Source organism: Fusarium fujikuroi, chromosome FFUJ_chr03, assembly GCF_900079805.1.
Source record: "Fusarium fujikuroi IMI 58289 draft genome, chromosome FFUJ_chr03".
Taxonomy (NCBI): domain Eukaryota; kingdom Fungi; phylum Ascomycota; class Sordariomycetes; order Hypocreales; family Nectriaceae; genus Fusarium; species Fusarium fujikuroi.
The window spans coordinates 2,768,630-2,792,561 of NC_036624.1; the positions used below are offsets into that span (position 1 = coordinate 2,768,630).

General features: G+C 49.0%; 7 protein-coding genes; 2 read left to right on the plus strand and 5 right to left on the minus strand.

Moving 5' to 3' along the window:
* Positions 1–4,074: 4,074 nt before the first annotated feature.
* FFUJ_02970 (related to VPS27-vacuolar protein sorting-associated protein) lies at positions 4,075–5,133 on the plus strand (the record flags this gene model as incomplete). XM_023574763.1 has 2 exons in its annotated part: positions 4,075–4,566; positions 4,759–5,133. The coding sequence occupies 2 exons, from the start codon at positions 4,075–4,077 to the stop codon at positions 5,131–5,133; spliced, it is 867 nt and encodes a 288-aa protein (XP_023428058.1).
* Positions 5,134–6,631: 1,498 nt separating this feature from the next.
* On the minus strand, positions 6,632–8,103 carry FFUJ_02971 (related to fatty acid elongation protein; the record flags this gene model as incomplete). XM_023574764.1 has 2 exons in its annotated part: positions 6,632–7,288; positions 7,342–8,103. 2 exons carry the CDS (start codon positions 8,101–8,103, stop codon positions 6,632–6,634), a joined length of 1,419 nt encoding a protein of 472 aa, XP_023428059.1.
* A 2,847-nt stretch (positions 8,104–10,950) lies between these two features.
* Positions 10,951–12,630, minus strand: FFUJ_02972 (probable PRC1-carboxypeptidase y, serine-type protease; the record flags this gene model as incomplete). XM_023574765.1 has 2 exons in its annotated part: positions 10,951–12,101; positions 12,156–12,630. The coding sequence occupies 2 exons, from the start codon at positions 12,628–12,630 to the stop codon at positions 10,951–10,953; spliced, it is 1,626 nt and encodes a 541-aa protein (XP_023428060.1).
* A 2,665-nt stretch (positions 12,631–15,295) lies between these two features.
* FFUJ_02973 (probable SDO1 Protein required for cell viability localised to cytoplasm and nucleus) lies at positions 15,296–16,222 on the plus strand (the record flags this gene model as incomplete). Its single annotated transcript, XM_023574766.1, has 1 exon — positions 15,296–16,222. The coding sequence occupies one exon, from the start codon at positions 15,296–15,298 to the stop codon at positions 16,220–16,222; it is 927 nt and encodes a 308-aa protein (XP_023428061.1).
* A 336-nt stretch (positions 16,223–16,558) lies between these two features.
* FFUJ_02974 (probable RPS18A-ribosomal protein S18.e.c4) lies at positions 16,559–17,235 on the minus strand (the record flags this gene model as incomplete). XM_023574767.1 has 3 exons in its annotated part: positions 16,559–16,859; positions 16,916–17,046; positions 17,197–17,235. The coding sequence occupies 3 exons, from the start codon at positions 17,233–17,235 to the stop codon at positions 16,559–16,561; spliced, it is 471 nt and encodes a 156-aa protein (XP_023428062.1).
* Positions 17,236–18,074: 839 nt separating this feature from the next.
* FFUJ_02975 (uncharacterized protein) lies at positions 18,075–19,152 on the minus strand (the record flags this gene model as incomplete). XM_023574768.1 has 3 exons in its annotated part: positions 18,075–18,101; positions 18,150–18,808; positions 18,873–19,152. 3 exons carry the CDS (start codon positions 19,150–19,152, stop codon positions 18,075–18,077), a joined length of 966 nt encoding a protein of 321 aa, XP_023428063.1.
* A 1,817-nt stretch (positions 19,153–20,969) lies between these two features.
* FFUJ_02976 (uncharacterized protein) lies at positions 20,970–21,449 on the minus strand (the record flags this gene model as incomplete). The annotated part of the gene is made up of 1 exon (XM_023574769.1): positions 20,970–21,449. One exon carries the CDS (start codon positions 21,447–21,449, stop codon positions 20,970–20,972), a length of 480 nt encoding a protein of 159 aa, XP_023428064.1.
* Positions 21,450–23,932: the final 2,483 nt, after the last annotated feature.

Sequence of the window (23,932 nt, forward strand, 5' to 3'; positions counted from 1 at the left end):
TGGAGATGGAAAATCCTGCACAGGCCAGCATGTGGAACTTCAGGTGGCGTGGAATGAATCGCTCTCCAGTCTCAAGAGCTTCCAAGATTCCAGAAGAAAGCGACAACAACCTAGCGGAAGGCGCTCAGGGTTTGATGAAGCGCCGAGGAGCCGCAACTCCTAGCTTACCATACCATGTGTATGTCTACCTACTCCCGAACTTCAGCGATGTTTCGCTCTGATGGTGGTCTGATAGAAATTACCCGGAATAGCAAGACGTGTGCAACCAATGTCGAACTTACGTGAATACGCGAATGGCGTGAGCGCACTCTGTATGTATAATGGCCAACAGAATCCCGAGCTGTCTGAATCCCTAGTCTTTTCTTTTCCATCAAGACCGAGGGGTCCAGAGGAGAAAGCATGGCCGTGCACCGGCCGAGCATCTCGGAGCTCAGGGCCAAGTGAAACAGAAGACCCCTGAAGAACGACCAGACGGGAAGGTCACGAGACCATTGAGCGGCAATTGACCATATAGAGAAGCTCAAAAGAACAAGCCAACGAACATGGCAAAGGTCCCAGCTTGAAACGCAACAAACAAACCCAGTAATTAAGCAGTGGATTCGGTGGGCAATGATTTGAGCTTGTCTTGTCTGTTAATCATTGAGTTTTCTAAAGCCTAGCCGCTGCTTGCCTCAAAGGCTTAGCCCGGCTGACTGCCTGATCAGGTGAAGCCCGTTAGTGATCCTCTCTCTACATAGGTAGTAATAAGAGTGGCCTGCAGCCCATGTGGATCGGCAACGAATTGGAACTCCAAGGTGGAGTAAGAAAAGGCCATCAAAGAACCGAATGAGCCAACCACATGTCGCGTAAAGGGGGAGTTTGAATCTCACAAATGATGGGTGCCCTTTAGCCTTTGGCGAAAGGTAAAACTCATGAAGGAGGGGCGGGATGATGCTGCTGTTGTGAAATGTTCGTTCGTTCCTACATAATAAGCCAGGTAGATATAGTATTTCAACATCATCTTGCATCGTCTCTTGTTATTAGTGGCAGCTATCGTTGGTAGGCGGGTAAAGAGTTGAGCGCCCGGCTGGGCTAGTAATGGTCTAAAGCGTGCCGGCCAGTGTTGTGCAAGAGGATCATGATCCTGCTCATCACCCTTCAGACAGAAGATGAGCCCTTTCAGATAGGTATGTACTATACAAAACTACCTTGCATGGATCGAGTTTCAATTGCAGTATTATCCGCACAGTAGATTAGTAGATACATACATACATACGATCGGATCGGAATAAGATAAGAGATCCATCGTCGAAATTGCCAGCATCAATTCAAGCCCCATGTTCTCGGCCCTGTAATGTCTGTGTCATGGCAATCGTGATATCTCGGGTCCTGTCAAATCATAAGGCAGGATACATAGAAAGCGAGCACCGATCCATCTGCATGCATACGTACCTACCTAGGTAGAGAGGTAGCGTTGGACAGGGGCGGGCGCGATGAAAGAGAGGACGACGCACGATGATATTGCTATGAAGAAACAATTGTCGACACACGATATGTATGTATGTAAGGCAAAAAGCATGTGCGTTGTATTGCAGATTGCCGAGATGCCTATCGGTGAAGTCTGAAGAGTGAGCGATGGGACGCACGCACGCTGCGGCTGCAACCGCATTTGTCGAATTGCAACCGCCCACCGTCACCGTTAATGTCAATGGAACACCTTAAGACCGCTGCCCCTCTTTCCCCAAAGATCCATGGGTTCTGAACTTGCATCTGTCCTGAATCCATCATAAGCTTGTTCGGGAATCTATGGGTCCTTGACTGTTTTGTACGTAACAGTTGGCTCATTTTCAAACATCATCAGAATGGCCAAAGATAAAAGATTCGGCAACGGACAGGCAACTAACGTTTGGCGATACTGTTGCCTTCCCTTCTTCTGTTTCGGCACTCACCGGCTCCGGCTTGAGCTCAAGTGCTCCGAGTAATTATGGTGTTGCGAGATGACGGTGAAGAAACTCCGCTTTCTCTTGCCAGTTAGAACACAACTCAACCCAACTCAACCCAACCCAACAACAGGCCAAAAAAAAAAACTCCCCGCTGCAAAGCCGGGGACCGGAGCTGCCCAATCAAACAACATACATACATACATACATACATATGTACATCCGTATGAAAAGCTCTAGTGGCTCGACCCTTGAACCTTGCAGAGCGCTCTGGCTTTGACTTTGGCCCCAGGCTCCCTATCTAGCGGGGACATGCTTGGCCTAAAGAGCGCGCTTGTCCAATTGCCGCCCTACGATAGTCAGCCCCGCGGACCGGGACAAAGTTGGCCACACCTATTCATTGATGAACATCCAATGCATACGAGCCGTTGCCGTTTATACCGTACAGTATAAGTTAATCCATCAAGATCCGACGGGAACAGGCATGCTTGTTCAGACGGGAAGACCTCGAAGAGTAACAGGATTCGGAACTGAACTCAAGGAGACAATTGTCAAGGATCTTGTGGCTCAAATATGCAGCCCATCACCTGACTCGAAAGCCTCTGGTTCTTGATTTAGCCGAAATCCCGTTTGTCGAGAACACAGCACACAGACACGAGCACAGTATCCGAGGTTAGGTATGTGGTGTATCAACACTTGGGAACCGGCAGCAATACCACCCACAGCCGGCATTCGAGGGCAATTGCCTGCCTACCTTAGGTACTCCGTACTACAGATGCTTTCACTCAAGGTCCTCGTCGAACCCTGTCATCACTGTCCGTCATAATGAATCGCGGACCAGCATACGTAGGTACATAGTAATGAATTGCTTGTCGGAATGGTCTTGTAGCGTACGTACTGTGCAATACATAGATGGTTGACATACATGGGCGTAAATCTTTGATCGGCCATGTCAACCCACCGAATTGGATCTGTCTCCATCGAACGCCGAAGCCATCCAACCAGAGAGCCGACATAGAAAGCATCCTGTCCACAGGTACGCAACGCACAGGCAGTGGAGGTATCGAGCAACTGTTCTGTTCTGTTTATCTCTCGAGACCCTTTACCGTATCCGGATACTGCGAGCTTTTGACTGAGTCGCGAGAGTCCTGGAATTACATCACGGTGTGAAAATCGCAAGACATGATCTTGTTTTGTGTGGCATTGACCAGACAGGGCAAGGTACTGTACATACATACATAGACCGCATCCGACACCGGTCAAACTACATACATCAGCAAAGGGAGGGTTTTGAACCCCTAAGGTAGGGACTCTTGACTACCTAGGTACGCATACCCCAGTTCTGGGCAGCTGCTTGAGATATTATTGACTGTGAGCCGTTGAGGCGACACTCGCTCAAGAGGAGAAACAGAGACAAGACACCGCGACGCAACCAGGGCAGACCCCGGTCACTGCCAGACGGCGCTTTGCTCCAAAGGAAGAGTCAAGCCAAGCCAAGCAGGACAGTACATACATAACCACAACCTCAAGCCACACCCACTCCCGTGAGTCCCATCCACATCCACCATCAGCTCCACCGCCTACCGCCTACCGCCTCCCATCTCCACATGCAAGAGAGGCCACATCCTTGTCATGCGCTAAGAGTCAAGTGCTGGGCTAGCACGTTAGGATCCCCAGTCAGTTCCATCTGCAGACAAGAGGTACGTACCTCATCCGCCCCCGGTCTCCACGCGACGGTGTTGCCCGTGCTGTCTTCCCAGGATCTATGTATGTATGTACTGTACTGTATTACTATACTCCCTCCTTGAGCCTGTTCGCTTTGGTTTAAACTCTGCGTGGCCCGCCCTTGCTCGCCTCTTGCTCGTCTAACTTCCGTTCAACTACAGTCGTAGCAAAACCTCGAATCGATCATAACTATATCCCTACCTATACGTACAGATAGCTCTACGCAACTCCCCCTCTATATCCGTCCAACCACTCACTCGATTTCTAAGCGTTGTGCAAATACCTAAACAACAACCTTCTCCTGTTTCTCAGAGCCAACTTGCGTCTCCTACGATACAAAACGTCACGAGCTAAAACACACACACACACACACACACTCTCTCTCTCTCTTCCGTCATATCAACAATCACTCTCCACTCAACCCACGATAATGGCTGCCGACCTCATCATGCCTACTCTTCCGGGCGACCAGCACTCACGCCATTTCTTCCCCCAGCAGCAGCGCCCTACACATCAACGGAACCAGTCATATCAGATCTCGGTTGGACCTCAAATTTCACCCATTAACACCAATGAGTCCACCAGCCCCGACTCCGCCTCGTCAACTCCCACTTCTCCCAGAGCGCATCATGCACGACAGACTCGACCCATGTATATGCCTGCAGCTCTGCGCCCAAACTTGTTCCCTTCCAAGACCAATAAAATGCCCATTGATGATGCTGCTTCTATCTCCAGCACCGAGCCTGATGGCGCCTTGAGACGTACCAACAGCAGCCTCATCAACCTCCCTGGCATGTCCGTCTTCAGCAACAAGCTAGCACGTGTTTCAACTGGCGATAGTACTCAGAGCAGCATTGACGGCGATTTCGATCCCGAGATGTTCCCCGAAGTCAAGGCTCAGCCTACTCGCAAGCACTGGAAGGTCAGTAAAAAAGAACCAAACCGTCGCTCCATCTTCCTCGCACAACACCTACTTGCATGCGCCATTGTCTCAAATCTATCCGACCCTCCGACTCGTACAACCCTAGACCCCCTCATGTCTCACCCTGTACCAGTTGCCAGCATATTTCGCGCTGTTTCTTTGCTGCAGTCGGCTAACATTGTATTTCCGCAGCCCGATGCCGAATCTACTGTTTGTGATGACCCGACTTGCAAGCGGACTTTTAGCTACTTTACTCGCCGTCACCACTGCCGAAAGTGCGGTCACATCTTCTGCGACTCTCATTCCACCTTTGCCGCTCCTCTCGATCATGATGCCAAGTTCAATCCTCGCGCTCCTCTTTTCCGAACCTGTCGTCATTGTTGTGAAGAGTTCAAGAGTTGGTATACACGTAATAGCAGCCGTGCTTCGAGTGCCGCCTCTTCGGATGCGCCCAACCCTACCCCATCAACTCCCATCGGTACCGGCTTTGGAGACGCCTCCGAACTGCCTCGTGGCCCTGAACTTGCTGCCAGTGTGCCTAGGGATTGGAACTGGAGCACTTTCTGAGCAAAACTCGACAATTTTCCTCACTGCCGCCAGTATCAAACAATTGCCTACAAGTCTTTCTTGAGGTCGAGATCGTCCCTGTCAGCAGACACTCCTGTTTCAGTGTCATTCTCGATTCAGATTTTGTTTGGATTCGATACGCCAACACATCGTTGCCCACCACATTCCTTACGACACACCTGCCGAAGTTGCAGTATAAGATACCCGAAGCTATCAGCTTCATAAAGCCACCACAGAAGCATTATAGATCGATAGAAATTCCCCGACGTGTGACTTTGATCATTGTCAAGTGTCGCCAATCACCCATCCTTCCTCCTCTCCATTATACACTCTTGCTGCTGACCTCAATGGTCAAGCAGTGGTTGCGTCGGCCACTTTTTTGGCCTTGCCTCTCGCATCTGGTTTTTATGAGTTCCTCTTGGTCACAGCGAGGCGTCCTGGAAAGCAGACTCGATATGAGCTGCTACATTGTGGTTATTAGTCCTGGTATGATTACCTTAGCGGCCAGTACTGAGAGAGCACATACAGAATGCTCCTCTGGTTATGCTATTTAATTTTTCCTTGCTTTTTTTCCCCCTCCTTTTTTTCGAAAGGCGTTTTATGAGCTCTCATAGCCTGGTTCAAATTATAGATGGTTTTGGAATTGCATTGCCATGCGTGGCACGGAAGAGAACTTACGATGTAATGAGAATTGAGTGGTTATTTGGCCAGATTCAGTTGGTGATAAGATCTCTATGGTCCGTTACTGCTCTTAACTAGATTACAAACTACAAATTCACCCGTTCATATCTGTCATTGCTGTTGTGACTTGGAGCATCGTGTTGGTGGTGATGGGACGAAAACTGACAAATACACCATGGTGATATATAACTAGTTGATTCATAACTGGCAATTCAACATGAAACACAAGTGATAAGTCCTGTTCGTTATTGTAACTACAATAACTACATGTCTACGAAGACCCGAGTCTCCGAGCCCCCAGTATTACCTGCAAGATTCGTTACTGACTAAAGAGACTGAAGTTCAGGATACGGATACTCCAATTCCGGTTTGGGAAAACACACGATGCAGGCTCGTCACTTATCGTGAACCTGTGGCCTCCGTGTCGTGATTCATTCTCTCAAGGCCATAGATCACTTTGTCCAGGAACAGTCATACAAATGATTACTGCGGAACATACATATGCCCTGAGATCAAGAATCCTCAGACATGTCAATATCCCTGAGAACCACGAATATTCGCTCAAAGCAATATGTAACAAAATCTCAATTTGAAACTTTTTATTCTTGCGACTCAGGCTAATATCAACTCGCACTTCATACCAACCCGCGGGTTGCATCAGATTAGAGTAACAGAAGACACAAAACGCTTTCTAAATTTTGCTAAGATTGGAGAAAGAAACGGTCCGTTACCACCCATGTGAGAGACGAGACCCCAGTTCTTGTTTTTTTTTTTTTTTTTTTTTTTCATCTTCTTTTCATTTCCAAAATCTTCCTCCTTAAGCCTTTCGTCGTGGCTTGCCATTGGCCTTCTTGGGTGTAGAAGAGCGTGAGGCCTCGTCCGAGGAGCCATTAGCCATGTTGGCACCATCGTAAATTTCCTTCTCGATGCCCTTGGCGGCATCCCAGCCAGCCTTCTCGGCGAGGGCAATATTTGCGTTGACATCGTGAGCTCCCTTGTGAGAGGTCTTGCTGGCAGCGTTGCTTCGCTTGACATAGCTGGCAATGAAGAAGCTAACGAAAAGGTAAGTCAAAGGAGCGAGGTACAACACATTGAGCCATATAGCAAATGTCTCGCCAGTGGTCATAATACATGGCTGAGTAATGTATTGCGTCTCCGCAGTGAAGGCCTCGGCACTGACAGCCTGTGAGGCAATAGGGTCGGCACCCTCACCAGCACCCCAAATGAACTTCTTGAGGGACTCGACCGCGCCGTCAACAACGGTCTCTTGACTGGCGTCAGGAGCAGCTGTGGTAGCGCCGACTGGAGCGGAGAGTTTCTGAATTACGGTGACCGGAACCTTGTAAGAGATAAAAGAATGAGCCACAGTGTTACTTGCGCCAACAAGGAATTGTGTGATTTGCATCGAGGTAAGTGTCCGCTTGACGGGAGTAGGGACGCGGATGTTGAAGGCAGTCAGGGTGTAGTAGAAATACTGGAATATGTCAGTTATGATATTTGATTTGGAAATCTTGGATAGGGACTTACCATGAGGGAGTGGATGAAAGAGTTGATGAGGACAAACTGCCAGATGGGTGCAGACATGTAACGCATACCAGCCCACATGCAAAGCATGGCTCCAGCGTGATGATATGTCTGGAGAGTAGAGCTAAGTTTGCCCTTGGCTAGAATGATGAATGTATCGAGGACTTCATAGAACTTGCTGAGATAAAAGATCCAGCCATAGTAAGCCAGCCCCTCGTTCCATAGACGACCCCCAACAGTTCCACTGGGCAAACCATCAACGATAGCAGCATTCTCGGCAGAAGACACAAATGAGCTTGTGGTTTCGTTGTAGTAGACGGAGTTTCCGAGACCAGAGGACCCATGGAGACGACAGAAACTATCAGCCGTACCAGCAAGACCCTGGGGACCAGTGGGGTTGACAATGCTCCTCTTCATACCAGCAAGCATGCCCCAAAATGTCCAAGCAGAGTAGACACAGAGGAAGACGTTGTGAAGAACAACGAAGGCAAAGAAAGGACGAGTCTTGCTGATAGCCCATGGCTTCTTGCCGTTGGACTTGTTGTAGATGTTGAGACTCTTAACAGTCACGGCGTATAGAATAGCGATGGTCAGGGGGACCTTGGCATCGAGACCACCGGTAAATATATGCTCGGGAATATTGAATGGCCGTAGGATTGATGTTGGAACCTCGACGGGCGCAATGGGGGCTGGCGCATTAGCGGGAGGGAAGCTGAAGAGGCTCGAATCTGGCGTCGAGCGCAGCAGTTGGAAGTGCTCAGCCATGACGGCGGTCTATGAGTCTTGTCTGGGATTTTGTGGGTGAAAGAGTAACGCAGGAGATTCAGTTTATCAATCAAGCTTAATATTCGTCTGTTGAAAGATAATAGTCAACCTGAGGTTGAGTCCGTGCAAAAGGTAAAAGCGAAGCACAGATTTCGAGTTTGGAGGTTATGAGAATAAGTAAGGTGAGGCGAGACGAAGATAAATCCAGTTCAGAGGGGTCCAGCAAGAGAAGAAGAGGCCACTGCAAAGGGTAACGGAGAGGTAAGAGGCTGGAGTCTATTCTTAAAATGTGAAGGTGAAGGAGAAGACGTTGGCTTTAACTTCTTTTTTTTTCCCCTTCCCCTTCAAGTCCACCCCGGCTCAAGCTGGAGCGGACCGGAAGGAGGGGGCCTCGGGTCTTGACTTGTAAGTCAAGGTACTAAGGGTGGTGGTACCTTAACTTCCCTTACCTTACCTTAGTGAGTGGTCAAGGGGATTAATTGGGGGTCCGGCCTTCCTAGAATGGCCGGGGATTGGACCTATTGAGACCGTGCCTTTGTTCTAGAGGCAAAAGGCAGGTATGATGAAAGGGTCTTGTTACCAGAATACGGAACATGAAAATGGCACCTGTCTACCAAGTGTGGTACCCGTTGCCGCCTCCGGGACGGGAGGACCTAAATGGACTGCCTCATACGCTTGAATTAACCTATCAATGCGAGGTTTCACTTGGCATGTGCATTTGAATCACTGTTGTGCTCGGTGTACAAGGGCACTTTTGGTCTCAAGGGTCTCAATTACTAACCTATTGAGTGTTGTTTTATATGCAGACAAGTTGTCATCATGAAAACCTTTTACACCCTAATTGCGTATTACAAACATCCATTGCTTTGTATTAGGTGTAGCATTTGCATCTAGAGATACATCCCATGTGTTTTCATGTACATTACGGCTGTATTTGTTGTGGAAATTGATCATCATGATTGCGGCCTGTGGGCTTTGACGTTGAAGCATTTGTGTGATACAGAAACAAGTCCCGGATATCATGGATGAATGTGGCAATGTGGGGCCAAAGCCGAGGCAGATGTGCCGCAACTGAGCCCTGGAATAACTTTCTACCTCAGGGACTTTGCCCTTTCCAAATACCAGCATCTTCAAACGGCGCAACAACAATGATGCCAATAATAATGACGATGATAATAGGGGCTCATGATTAGCGATTGCAAAGTTCCGCCGGTCATTATCCTCCTAACAACTGAACTGCCTATTTCTGATGCTCTCGTCTAAGAGACAAGGGTCACCGTGGATCTCTGGTCGACGTCGACACTTGCTCCGGTCAATGATTGTGTATTGGGACGAGGGGCTCTGGACTAGAGTACCATGGATCAGGGAGAAATCTTCGACGGAAGCAGAGTTACAGATCAGTACATCCAGATGTTAGCCTCCCGCCAGAGATCATGCGCGAGAACTATCTGACCCTATGTATTCGAGCACGCGGGGAATTGCTCTAAATCTGTAAACAGAGTGCGGCTGCTGTCCATCTTGGAGGCTGATTTTTGTTGGGGATACGCTAATGCAATGGCCATGTGGGACCCGTCAAGTCAAACTAACCTTTTTTCCCCCTCCCCTTTCCTTCTATTGAGTGAAGCTATCAAATGCTGTCATGTAAGTGGTTTTGCTTTGTGTTATCGTGTGACTGTCTTGAAAACATTCCATTGAAGCTCAGCTATTGCGGTGTAGCTTACGAGACCTAACACTAGGTCGAGAACCGAGTGAGAATTTGTCTATTCATTGATTGTTGGTGCCGTTTCTGGATTATCGAGCCTCTTATACATATCTCATAGGTGCTATGTTTGATATATTTTCTCTGTTATAAAAGACCGCCTGTTTCGAATGCTACGACTACCATAAGGCATACACAATCACGCAAATTTGTCTTTTTTCTATTATCTGAACCCTGAAGGGGCTGCTGTAAAAAAAAATTCGTCTTCTCACGTTCTCTCCACCGTCGTCCCGCGGCTGTCCGAAAACCAAACCCCAGAATCCTCAACAAATCTACGATATCCATACGCATCGAAGCTCCTTGTTTCTACGCCATCCATTCGCCTCTTGGCCCGCGCATCTTTACCCTCTTCCCGGTGCCTCCTCCGCTGTTCGACGTCTGCTGTCTCTCGTCAGAGGGTACTCCGTATCAGCCCCAGTCATCTTTTTCTTTCTCGCACCCAGTTCATCTCTGTTTTGTACATGGTGGAAAATTGACTTCATCCCGCTGCCCGGCCACCGTCCGCCCGGCACGGAGTTGGCATTGACAAGCCCTTGATACCTAGCAGTTAGATTTTTCAAATTGATTGTCGTACAAAATAAATAGCACATTAGTTTTCTCGGTTTCTTCCTGTTAGGTTCACTACAATCCAGTGTCTATGTCTTTTTTTTTTCTCTTCATGCAAGCAAGTTCATCTTGTCAGTAGGAATCGGATTGTCTCGGCAATTGTGGATTCATCCTCCGTCACTCGGCCGGAGTGGAGATCGATCTGGCTCCGTCGGACTTGCAAGTCTCCTGATGTGACATAGTACCTTATGTCCCTCGTCCGTACACTCGGTAGCATTCATCTCAGGTACGCATGGCCATGCTAGATGCAGCTCACCATCCACATGTGGTTACGACAATCGATAATCACACAACCAGCACAAAGGCACCTCACGTAATCTTTCACTTTCATTATTGTAAAACGTGGTAAATTCATATCTGTCTGAAGCTAATAACCATTCCCATAATCATGCAATGCCGTCCTTGTTCGCGTATTCAAAAGTCAGTATTGGCAACCTCTCATTTAGTGTATATCCAAACACCTCATACACGAGTGATCCAGCTTAGAACCACTCTCCGCTTAGCCAGCGGTTGAAGAAGTCAGAGGAAGCCTCGGGCTGGTCCATGGGCACCATGTGGCCAGCACCATAGATCTGCATGAAGGTAAAGTTACCGCTGGACTTGACCTTGCCGTACTCCTTGCCGTCATGCTCGAGGTTTTTGATCTTGGCGTGGCTGAAATCCTTCTGGCCAGACCACTGGAGCTTGTCGGTCCATGCCTGGTTACCCAGCCAGTTGCAGATGAAGTCGGCATCACCAGCATAGATGAGAACGGGGATCTTGTCAAGAACGTTGGGGACGAGCTGGTGGTAAGGCTGCATCCAGTCGCCAGCAAAGAGGAAGTTTCGGTTAATGTCCATGTTGCAGCTGTCGTAGCTGCTGACCTCAGCACCAAGAGCCTCCTTGACCTCTTCGCGATTCAGGTAGTCAGCGATGTAACCCAGACCAGGATAGCAGAGGTTGGAGCTATCTTCACACTTGCCCCGAATGTCGTAGACATTCTGGCCAGTGCGCTGGTAGGGACCCATCATGGCGTTGTTGCAGTAGATGCTGGCGGGTACACAAGACCAGGCACTGCCGGACTCGTAGCAACCCTTGATCAGAGACTGGCAGCGGGGCAGAGCGTTGTCCATGGACTGACACTCGCTGTCACTAAGGACAGAAGGGTAGCCGCCCTCACCGCAGGCCATGGGGCGGTAGTAGGCGTACTGAGTGTAGCCGTCAGTAAGACCATTGCCAATGAGAACGCTCTTGAGATTGATGTTGCGGTCATCGTGAGAGAGAATCTCGTTGGCGAAAACAGGTATGTAGTGGCCAGCATAGGACTCGCCGGCAATGTGGAAGTCCTGCTTGGCATACTCGGGGAACTGGTGGAAGAACAGGGTGAGTAGAGCATAGATGTCCTTGCCGGCAGCAACAGTGTTGCTGACGGAACCACCGCTGTAGGAGTAGCCTACGTTGACGGGCTGATCGAGGAAGATAACGGAAGCATTGTTGTTCCAGGACTCGGGGTTGTTGACGAGCTCGATCTTCTTGTTGATGGAAGCAGGTCCAAGCTCAAGGAAGAGACCAGTCAAGGAAGAGCAGCCAGGGCCACCGTTAAGCCAGAGTACGACAGGGTCGTTCTTGGGGTCGTTACGGGACTCGAAGAACCCTCCAAGGTGTTAGCTCAGCTATAGATTGGGCGGCAGTCGGGACGACAACTTACAGTAGAAGAGATGCTTGTCTTCCTCCTCATTGTCAAGATAACCACTGTACTGCTTGACCTTGTCAACACCGAGCTTTGACGGGTCGACCTTCTTGGCACGGAGGTTGAAGTTTTCGAGTTTTCCGCCAACCTCGCGATGCTTCTCGCCATTCTTCTCGACCCAAAGGGACTGGACATCAGCACCCTTGACGATGTGATCCCAGTGGGCATCGGGTCGACGGTTGGCCTTCTTGGGCTGGGTCAGGACCTGCTTCTTGAAAGCCTCGACAGCGTCGGGGGCAAGAAGAGTGACTTCGTCCCAGACAGCCTTGGCCTCTGATGAGATCTCGCCAAAAAACTTCTCGAGGGGCTTGGTCCAGGCGTTGATGTCGATATCGACGAGAGGCTTGGAGTCGCCGCCGAGAACCTGCTGCTCTTGCAGACCGACGGCCGAAGAGGCAGCGCCCAGCACGAGCGCGGAAGTTGACAAACGCATTGTCTGCTGTTTGAATAGGCTTCAGTGACTGCTTTTTCTGAAGATGGCGATGGCAGACTAGAGAATACGGAGAAGTTGTTGGACAAGAAAAGTGATGTTGTTGATGGAAGAGAGAGAGAAGTAAACGCGCAAGCCAGGCAAGCGACGTAATATGGCTGGGGAAGCTCCCCAGACCGTCTGAGACCTCCATCAGATGGGACGCCCAGCAACGCAGCTGACCACTCAACACGCCCCGCGTAGCGGCTACACTTCCTAGCGGCAGGGGCGATTCAGGCAGTTGCCGGGGGGCTCTGCTATCAGATAGCCAATGTAGCTACGTGTGTAACTGTTAGTGCAGCATTGCGTGTCACCTATACGCAAGGTACCAAAGGGCCAGGCTAAGCTAGGAAGGCAGCTTGCGCCAACAACTCAAATATCCACTTTATGCTCGCTAACGTGACTCGACAACGCTATCTCACCCTGATGAGTCGTTGATAAGAGGTGCTCAGCTCGGGATTTAACTCTCCGTTAACTCTGTAAAGGATGCCTCGTGATGATGAATAGATGCTCTTGTCGATGCAGAGAAGTATGGAGTGGCCACTGTTCTCCGACTTGAGCCGTATCTCGCACCCTCAACTCACTCCATGATTCCAGCAATTATTTAGGTGTGGCCAGGGTGTAAAGCCGGTACCGGTTCAGTGACGTAGACGATACAGGACCCGTTTGCTGTGTTACCGTTCGCGTCTGAACCGATAATGCACGCACTAGAACATGGTCAGAGGTTGATTACGATTCGGTTCAAGTGTGTCTCATTCATGACTGTCAACTTGCCAGAATCGGAGAGCTCAAATGACTCTGGACCACAAAGGAGACTGGATTTCATTTTAGTCTTATACTTTGCTTTAATGGTAATAACCGTCCCTTCCACCACGACCTATTACCTGAGGCGACCACAATCGGCTTACCAACATGGATGCAGCAGCGCAAGGCATGAAACATGAGTGAGGCGGCAAGTTGCAACTGATACCTAGGTAGGTAATTAGACGGGCCTCAGGGAGCAAGAGAACATCACACCCTAATATAAGGTATTAAAATACACTCAGTAAAATATATACTGAGTTTATCCTAACTTTATGCTAAGTTACCTAAGTCTTTTGTTATCTAGGATTAATGTCCTGAGTTTTCTTTCCTCCCCTAGATGGGTCATCATGAGCCAAGGATTAGGTTCCTAGCTTTAACATGATTTAGCATTCTGTTAACATTTCTTGGTTAGCTTTGGCCAGTAATTTAAGTTTCTAGCTACCCTATATTGCAATTGTGTGGAAGTGGCATCTGTTCCTCCTGTTATGTAACGGAAGGACAACAGCTTTATTGATATCTGTATCACTTACCTAGGTCAGTACCTGGTTCCCCTTTTTCCTTGTTTTTTTCAACCCTTGTTTTCACTAAAATAAGCTTGAGCTTGAGCCCATGTGTCTGCAGTATGTGCGCAGGTGTAACCTCTACCTAAGCCTCCATGTCCTCAGACTTAAGCCAATGCATAAATATTACTTGGCTGGGTATCACTCTACTTTCCTGGAGGAGCATCCTGGTTACTAGAGATCATTCAGACATCGTTCTTTAGGATGAAAAGCACACATGCCACCCCATCATTGGTTCACACAAGCTTGATTTCTCAACTACATGGTCTCTACTGGGTAAGTACTAACTTTAGAGCGGCGGCATACCAATTCAAAACGATTGATATTTCGCAAGTCATTCAGTAGACCAACGTATATTGCATACTAGATTTAATGTCCAGGAACACGCAGAAATGAGCTGTATCTGTTCAGATACTGTGATAGGATCAAGGTACTTAGCATGTTCACACAAAAGCATTGATCCTATACGGAAACCGTAGCTAGACAGGATGCTAATAGCTTACCACACGACCCAGTCTCCAGATAGAAACATAAGCAGTTATAATTAGACCTTGTCCACAATGAACAGTCAGACCGATGGCCAAGACATGCCATATCATATGAGGCGAGGTGTTTGTTATTCACAAGCTTGGCGACATGACTATAGCCAGTGGTCAATATACAGCGCGGTTATTACCTATAAAATGTTTATGGAAAAAGTTAAGATGAGGGCACTAAGGGGATATGCCATGTTCATAGCAAATATTGCGAGTCTCACACCATGTAAGTCATATTGATTCTAGTTATCAGCCAGTTTAGCCCATCCGCGTTATTCCAACAACTACTACTTATGTACAAGAACAGGAAACCAATCACGTATGGTATAGAAGCTCATCGTATGCCTCATTACTGAGAAAGGGGGGAATGGGTCATTACAGGTGTTTAAATTTAATAAATGGTTACGGAGCTATGGTACGGTACATATCGTTATGACTCAAAAGGTATGACGAAGCCCTGCCTACTAGTATGGAGGTAAGGTAAAAAGGTACTAATCTTCTCTATTGGTGCGGGGCATTATTAGGTACTCAGTACCTAGGAAATACAAACCTGACTGATGGCGGGGTCCAGAAAAAAGTTCTGGTAAATCCAGAAGGTGAAAGTGCCTACTTTACTAACCCACTGTCTTTATTAACTACCTCATTTCAACCCAAGTCTCAGCAACTCAACGCAGCGTCCACTGTTTCCCCTTCTCTAATTTCTTCCATCTTATAAGCAAACCGCCTATCATGTCTCGCCAGATCCAACAACCATCCAACCAAATTAAGCTCACAAACGTCTCCCTCGTGCGCCTCAAGAAGGGAAAGAAGCGCTTCGAGCTCGCCTGCTACAAGAATAAGGTCCTCGAGTGGCGATCTGGGATTGAGACGGATCTCGATAATGTTCTTCAGATCCCAAACGTCTTCCTCAACGTGTCCAAGGGCCAAACAGCGCCTCGTGAGGATCTCGACAAGGCCTTTGGCAAGGGCAAGTCTACAGACGACATCATCCTCGAGATTTTGAAAAGGGGCGAGATGCAAGTCGGCGAGAAAGAGCGCGCGGCGCAGACAGAGCGGGTGCACAACGAAGTTGTCAGCATAGTCGCTAGCAAACTGGTCGATCCGAGAACCAAGCGCGTCTACACTTCTGGCATGATCGAGAAGGCTCTCGACATGCTCAGCTCACAGGCTCACACCGCGACACCAGACAAGAGCGCTGCCGGAAGTGCTACTGGAACACCTGCGACCGAAGAAGCGGGCGAAGCTAAGCCCAGGGCCCAGCACAACTGGACGGGGGTTAGCACGACCAAGAGCGCAAAGAGCCAGGCTCTTGAAGCTATGAAAGCCCTCATCTCTCATCAGCCCATTCCAGTGGCGAGGGCACGCATGAGGCTTCGTATCGCCTGTACCACCAACGTCCTCAAGCAAGCCGTGAAAGGAGCCAAGGGGGCCAACAAGGAAGAAGATGGCGAGCAAAAGGCCGTGGGGACAGTCAAGGACAAGATCCTCAGTTACGTTGAGCAAGTCGAGAGTCAAGATGTCGTTGGTTCGGAATGGGAAGTGGTAGGCTTTGTGGAACCTGGGGCCTTTAAACCCCTATCTGACTTTATTGGCAATGAGACCAAGGGACAAGGAAGAGTTGAGGTTTTGGATATGGCTGTCACGCACGAGGATTGATTAACAAACACATTTAAGAAGTCCAAAGAAAAACCATGATACCCTCGCCTAGAATCATACAGTATCTTTTCCTTTCCGTAGAAATACCCATGTTCCCCCCAGCTTACGCTGTCGTTGACTTCGTAGAACCCATAAACTTCACGTATTTGTAGCATGGACACTCCCTGCTCCCTCATTTAACATCTTTACTTGAATACTTTTGATTCGTGACTCTGATCTAGAGTACAGCCCTTGCTTTGGCTGCATATGCCAGAAAGCAAACCTCTCAAAATGCTCAGAAAGATGGAGAAACCAGCCGTCACGCCTGTCCACCCATAACCAACACCCATAAAAAGTTTAACCACCCTTCTTCTTGGAGACACCGACGGTCCTGCCACGGCGACCAGTGGTCTTGGTGTGCTGACCGCGGACACGGAGACCCCAGTAGTGTCGGAGACCACGGTGGGCGCGGATCTTCTTGAGGCGCTCGAGATCCTCACGGAGCTTTGAGTCGACACCGTTGGCAAGAATGTGGGAGTCCTTGCCATCGACGATATCGCGCTGTCGGTTGATGAACCACGTGGGGATCTTGTACTGGGTGGGGTTTTGGAGGATGGTGACGATTCGCTCGAGCTCTTCAGAGGTGAGCTCACCAGCGCTATGAATTATTGTCAGTATAATTTGTGCATCTCGTGGGTTTGAAAACTCGCGTACCGCTTGTTCAGATCGACATCCGCCTTCTTGCAGACCAAGTTGGAGTATCGGCGACCGACACCCTTGATCTTGGTCAAGGCGTACATAACCTTTTGCTTTCCGTCGACATTGGTGTTGAGAAGACGGAGGATCTGTCTATCGTTAATATCTGCTTCTGTCGGGTTTCATGTCTCATCATCGATTTCGATGCACACAACGCTGAACAGGATGGCACGAGCGCATTCGAGCGCAACGGTGTCGAATTCGTTGTCGATGAAATGATGCTAGAGAGGATGACTTACGAACTGGAAGTTCGACTTCTCTCCCGAGACGAGCGACATGATGGGCAACTTCTACCGGGCAGTTGCCGTATGCTCGTTGAATTCGATGATCGGGTGTAGAAGATAGAAGACTGAGTTGCCCTCGCTTAAGAAAAAAGGCTGTGGGTGGGTACTAGGGCAAGTGCAACTTTAGGCTGCGGATGGGTAGTTGATCCGTGGTCAGAAGGTGCCTTAGGATCTGGCAAGTCACGTGAGCTACCTGATTCAGAGCTTGGGTCTCAGTGTTCCTGACTCATCCAATTTGAACTCAAAGTTTTTACACTGTCAGATACGATTTCTTCAGGTTCAACGCTCAAGAACCACTACGAATGACCACCTATACTTTGAGAAGCGCCTCGAGTCCGCGTCTGGCTCCAACATGAAGGACTTCCACCATAAGACCAGGTAGGACTTTGCTCATCATATGCTGTCAACTTGTGCAGCCCAACATCCGTACTTTGTCGTCTTTTTCCATCGCTCGGTCAGCTCAGCTCGCCAGCTGATCTTGAGCCGGATACCTCACCTCGGTGGTGGTACAAGACAAGAGCAATATTGCAACGTTTTTTGAGTACGGAGTCTTTAGTGTTTTCACCAAATGGAGTCTTCCGTAATTTGACTGTTGTTACATTCCCTAAGGTAGATTAGTAATTAACCTATCTATTCCTGTTTATCTGTGTACCAGCATGCATCCTTCTGTGCTTAGCCTGTCAAATCAACCAGTCCATGAGGACAAGGATCAGTATGTCTATTCCTTACGCCTTGCTCCAAACTCAGGCCAATTCATTTCCTGTTCTGCACATGTAGTTGGGTGTCACCGTTCTCGCAAATTCTCAGCTTCCATGGCTCCCCTTCCTCACCACCTAGAATTCATCAAGCGGGTCGTAACCCTACTGACATCAGCATTAAACGGTTTCTGTCGATCAGGAAAAACAGACCTTTTCTTTCTTGAGTTGATGGGCAAGCATTTCTGAGAGATTCGCTCTATCAGTCTCAGCGGTGAGGTTGGTGCTCCTTGTTTGAAGGTGGGTAACTGACACCTCCTTGAGGCCCCGAATGGTCAAAATCTCGTCTAATCCTAAAATGTCGGTGATCCTGACATGGCGATAGGATAGCGGGAAGAATTGCTTCATCAGATCGGCTCGTGGACTGAGGTTGGCAAGTGTGGATTTCGAGATGCTGATGGTCAAACCCTCGAGCTTATCACATTCTGCAAGCTTTTTGAAAGTTCTTGCCGACTTGGGTCCGCACCAGTGAACCTTGATGTCACGGACATTCTGCACAAGCAGGGGATTGCTGTCGAGATGATACAAAAGTTCGCAGCAGCAGCGGAAACGGACAGCCTTCTTCCGGAAGAAGATGCGAAAGAATTCGTGATTGAGTGCTGGACCCAAGATAGATGGCAAAGCCTTCATCTGAGGAGTATGGAAAGACCCGAACTCGCGTTCCAGCTGTGGACAGTTGCAGCTCACTTTTCGTGAGCTGGGTTTGATACCCTTCGATTTGAAGACGGTATCAACCATCAAGTCGACAATATACTCTCGGATCTCTGCAGGTAGTCTCATGAAAGGAAAACCCTCGATGGGCGGTGGTCGGTCTAGGTCAGGGAGTCACTCGCTGCTTCTTGGGAACGGTCGGCCAGATACTAGGGGATTACTTACCGGCAATTTCGAGGATCTCGGTGCACATCTCAATGATGTCGACACAGGTCTTGGACTCTTGGGGGTCCTTGTTGATCATGCGCGCGCACTTGGCTATTGTTGCAGCAACTGATTCTCTGCGACGAGGACTCAGGCGGACCATGCTCCCCAGCTCTCTAGCGTCGATAATTCCGGCGTGAAAGCTTTCCAAGCCCTGAAGGAGGACTTGAATGTTCTTGGTCAAGCCATACCGCGTATGTACGGCCTTGGACTTGAGGGCATACCAAGACTTGCTCGACATGGCGACGATAGTAAGGAGACGCGATATACCTGAAAGCCACGACGGTTGTTTTCGATGTTAGTGTGAGAAAGCAAGTCAGGGAAAGATGACGGTGTTGAGAAGATCATGCAGCAAGCCAAGATAATCTTTTCGAGTGAAGGAGCTCGCCTACCAAGACGCCCTATTGATTCAGTAACTCAGGCAATGCCTAAGGTAGGTACCTAAAGTACTCAGCCAATTCAATGTTGGGACTGAAATCTATGGACGGGGTCAATCACAGTGGAGGTCATTGTGGTCTACGCAGCAGGAGCCTGCGCGCAGTGTCAAATTCTGCCTTCCCGCCCGTGCATGCGTACCTCTTACCTCACATTAACCTACTAGGTACCTCAGGTAGGTAGGCACCTTACCTAGGTACTAACCTTTGAGGTGCTGCCTTGACAACAGGAAAGTTATCGACCCGAGTCGATGGCAGGTACCAACTTTGGTGGAACCTCAAATGATTGAGACTACCTCCATATAAAGGCGAAAGAAGAGGCAGTTAGCCAAATCAGTACATAGCTGTTCGAGCTTCGTGAGACGCCAATAACGCAGCGCAAACAAGCGGCAGTGACATTGGCGGGTAAGCGCAGATACATAAATGATGATAACGACGACGGCGATATGGAGCTGGAGTTGCAGTACATCAGTGCACCGATAGTACTAATATATATCCATGGTTCACTCTGTGTTACATCGAATTTCCACTCTCAAGTTATCCATCAACTCTTTTATATCTAGATGAGTACTAGGCTTATGCTTACTTAGAGTAAAAATGAGTTCCATTCTTTGTTATATGATTGTTCTGGTTCCTGGTTGTCAACACATGGGTTCTTGATGTTAGTGAACTATCAGAAACATCCTTGGGTGACGTTAAAGGGAGCTGCTCTTCGTTCGGCCTGGAAGAAGGCCTATTTGGCCACGGAAAATGCAAAGGCCGCCTTGAAAGCAGCGTAATTGTGACATAAACACTCTTTCTGGGACAATATAATACAATATCGCAATCGATAATGTATTAATCGTTATACATACATTAACTATGGACTCCATTGTTGTGCCAACTCAGGGATTCCTGGCCGACTATGACAGCAAGTTAGTACTAAACTGGCCCTGTTGAAAGCAGCGGTTGAAGTTTGGCCTCAAATGACACAGGAGAGGAAGTTTGATTGTAAAACAAGTAGACTTTTATTGGTCTATTCAATTCAACGCCTTTTGGTCTATTTCCCCTTTGCATGACCAAAGTGATATGCAAAACTCCTCAAAACAGTCGCTAAATCCAATATGCTATATCCCAAGCCACACATGTCGTGGCGTTTCAAATCATTTCATGCGGTTTTCATTCGGTGCCCGAGACACCGTCGTCGGAGAAGACGATAAGAAAGACAGCCAATGCGCACTGCTTTTGTTTTGGTGTCTTTTGTTGTTATGCTCTATTGCAATGATTAAAGGGAAGTTCTGAGGTGGTGTTGCTCAGATCGTCAGCTGGTTTTCCTGTTTGGGTGGGAACAGGGGCTGATCTTTGAGATGGTTGCATCACCCGATCGGTGGGTGATATTGTCGTGAACAGAGACGGCTTCCAGAGTCGTGATAGGATGGCGGATGGATAAAATGTAACGCTCAAGGCGAGGATCTTCCAAGGGAGGTAGCTGATTTGGTGTGCCTCAGTAACGTTTGCGGGCTTTTGGTGGCAGGCGTTGAAACCGGTGTTCTAGAACTCTTCCAAGATTCGCCGCTATCGACAATCGGCGTGCCCGCATGCCCGCCCATCCATTATCACTGACCTTGCCATTTCAGGAAACGGACTACGATGATTTGACGGAGGAAGACGACGAAGAAGTCTGATCATCGCTTTCGCTGTCACCTTCCAGTGAGAAGTCAACAACACTGGGGGCTCTGGTGCAGCAAGGGCTGATGCCAATGAAATTGTCCTCCTCGATTTGCTCAGGACAAGAGGCGCCAAAGGTAAAGTCGAAGTGAGAGAGCATCTCCTGGTGCTGGAGATTCTGTGCGGTCATTGGCTTCTCGCTAGGGTGGGTGATCTTCTTTCCCTTCTTGTTCTTGGTCTTGCGCTCCTTGGTGGCATCCTTGTCCTTAGACCCCCACGTCCAGGTACGGGACAGCTTGTTGACGAGTGATGATTTTGATGAAGAGTCGGACTTGTCACTGTTCTGGCTGGACTTGGTCATGGTAGCTGTGATCTTTCCTGGGGTGTTGGCGTCGATGATGTTTGTGCTTGAAGCGTCGGAGCGCACAGCGCGGCGGAAGTGCTCTCGGATAGCCATTGTGGATTATATGTTGTGGTTGGCTGTAAAGCAGGGTGTCTCGTGTGTTGTTATAGGGAAAGGTGTAAGCTCGATGATGAGTGTATGTTGTTGAGTTGTTATGATCGAGGCAATGAGCTGGAATTGACAGGATCCTCAACTATGAAAGTGCTGGAGATGGTATTGACGATCGTTTATCATAAATAGATAGAAAGAGACAAGTGCAGCAGCCAGGACATTTAAAGGAAATCCCTGGAGACTGGAGATAGGAAAACCCCTCAAAGCCTTCGGTCGTTTCGGCCTGTATCCATCCAATACGTCCTACTCTCCGGCGGCGCCTTGGAAAATCTGGGCTTGGTTGTGGAGGTGGAACCGTCTTGGGGTCCCTGGTCCCTGGGTACAAGTGGTACATTGGGGCGTCTTTTGGATTGCCTCTGGGTCTGGTAGCCCCTGGGCATGAAGACGTCGCACTGTGATTAGCTCAAGAGGGTGTCGGGAGCGGAGAATAGCGGAGGAGTCGGCGGCTTATACGGGGTCAGACCCTCAATGAGGTCAGTGTTGGCCAGAACAACTGTATGGAGAAACCCTGCAATGTCGGACCGGGGAGTTGATTTTGGTACAAGGAGTACATTGCTGCCCTCGCAACCCTCTCGCGGTTAACCATGTCGTGGTGGATGGATCGGATGTAACAGTTTTTAGCAACATTGCAGATCCACGAGTTGTAGACACATGTTGAGGCTACACCACCTACGCCACTATTGGTAAACTATCAGCCTCAAAGGGGCAGGCCGCAGGAGGGCGAAAGATTGTTTCCTGCCTCCTGGCTTTTAGCCGGTGATCATTTCCATGATCGCTCTGACAGTGACAAGGATGCTCAAGTGAGATTGTGATTGCAGGCACCAGAGTTTCGTGCATGTCGACTGGCCCAGGCTTGGCTGACAGAAAATGGATCCAATAGCGAGCTTTGTTTCTTCCATTCCCGAATGTGTCCGGTAGTCGATGTGGAAGTCAGCGGAAACATGGCGTTCAGGATTTAGGTGAATCGTGAGGCGCCTCGTGTATCAGCCGTTAATAGTACCTGTCTCATACCGTCGGTGCCTCTAAAAACAGACTTTTCATCTGAATAACAAATCCCGCAGGACAGTAACGGGCCTCATGCATGGTGTAACATTGGCCGTTTTCGACACCACCAGTACCTCATTTAGACTCCAACTTGAATCTAAAAACACGGGGTCGGCGACAAAGTCGAGCCGTGGAGGGCCCCCGCACGATGTCATCCACTTTATGCCCACTCGCCCACTAGCATTGTTGGGGGTTCTTGGGGTTTAGACGGGGTCGTGAACAGACCGACAGGCTAGACTCTGCGTGGCAAGTCATTAGGTAGCGTCGTTGTTAGAAGATAACGCCGAGCTGAGTCCGTTTGAACTCACTCCGTTATGAGCTCCTGGGTTCAGGTTGCTGAGAAGCCTGAGATCCACGACTCTAGGACAGGTACATAGTGACATTCAATTCAATGGCTAGCTTCCCACTTCCAGGCACCGAGCAATCTGCAGTCTGATGAAGTCTCTGATGAATGCTACACTCTGCCAAGACTGAGCACGTTGATGCACATTATCCTTGCACGGAGATCCTTCTTCACGCTCGAACCACCCAATGCGAATTACGTACAGGGGAATCGGCCCTTGCTCGGTTAATACTTGTGAACGAGGTCAGCCAACTCCCCATCTGTCTTTGGTAGCCGGTCGCGCGATAGTTGGAGCCGTTGGAGCCGTTGGAGCCGTCAACAGAGTTTGCAACTTTGCAGGACTGCTAATAAACCGACCGGCAAGTCAATTACTGAATCTCTCTGGCTCGCAGGTAGAAAAACTCAGCGTTTTCCCACTGTTTGCTTCTTCCGTTTCTGCAACCATTACGGGCAGGGCAGGACAGAATTCGGCAGAGACCGGACCGGTGTTTGTCGCGGTCTTGACCTCTAACCTCAAGGCACTCAACTATCGCCGTTCCCGTTGGCTCCCGTTGCATCCCACAACATGTCTCATTCGCCACCCGCTCTCGGCGCCGGACTTGGCATCCCGTTAGCAGCGCGGATAATTGCTTGGAGTTTGAGCTTATCGAACATGACACCTTCTTCTGATGGTTGGTGGGGAGGTTTTGATTGAGGCGGCTAAACTTGACTTGCCTCTAAGCAATTTTTTTCTCTTTTTTTTTTCTTTCTCTGTGTCGTTTTCCTTCTCGTATGTTCACTTCTTGGCTACCGGAGTTGGCGATGATACATAGTAAACAATTAAGAGATAATGGCGCCTGGTCTTGGCGTGTGGGGATAACATTGACCTTGTCAATTGAACCCGTCGACAGCCGTTCAGGCTCAGGTTAAGCCGGTGCTATTCGCTGATTATCGTCTTAGTGGACCATCTCTGAGTCTCGCCAAGTCTTATCACCCCTCTGGTCCACTTCTCGCTTCGAATTTGTTCGGCGTAACTCCGTCCTGTGGCGAGGTGATTCCT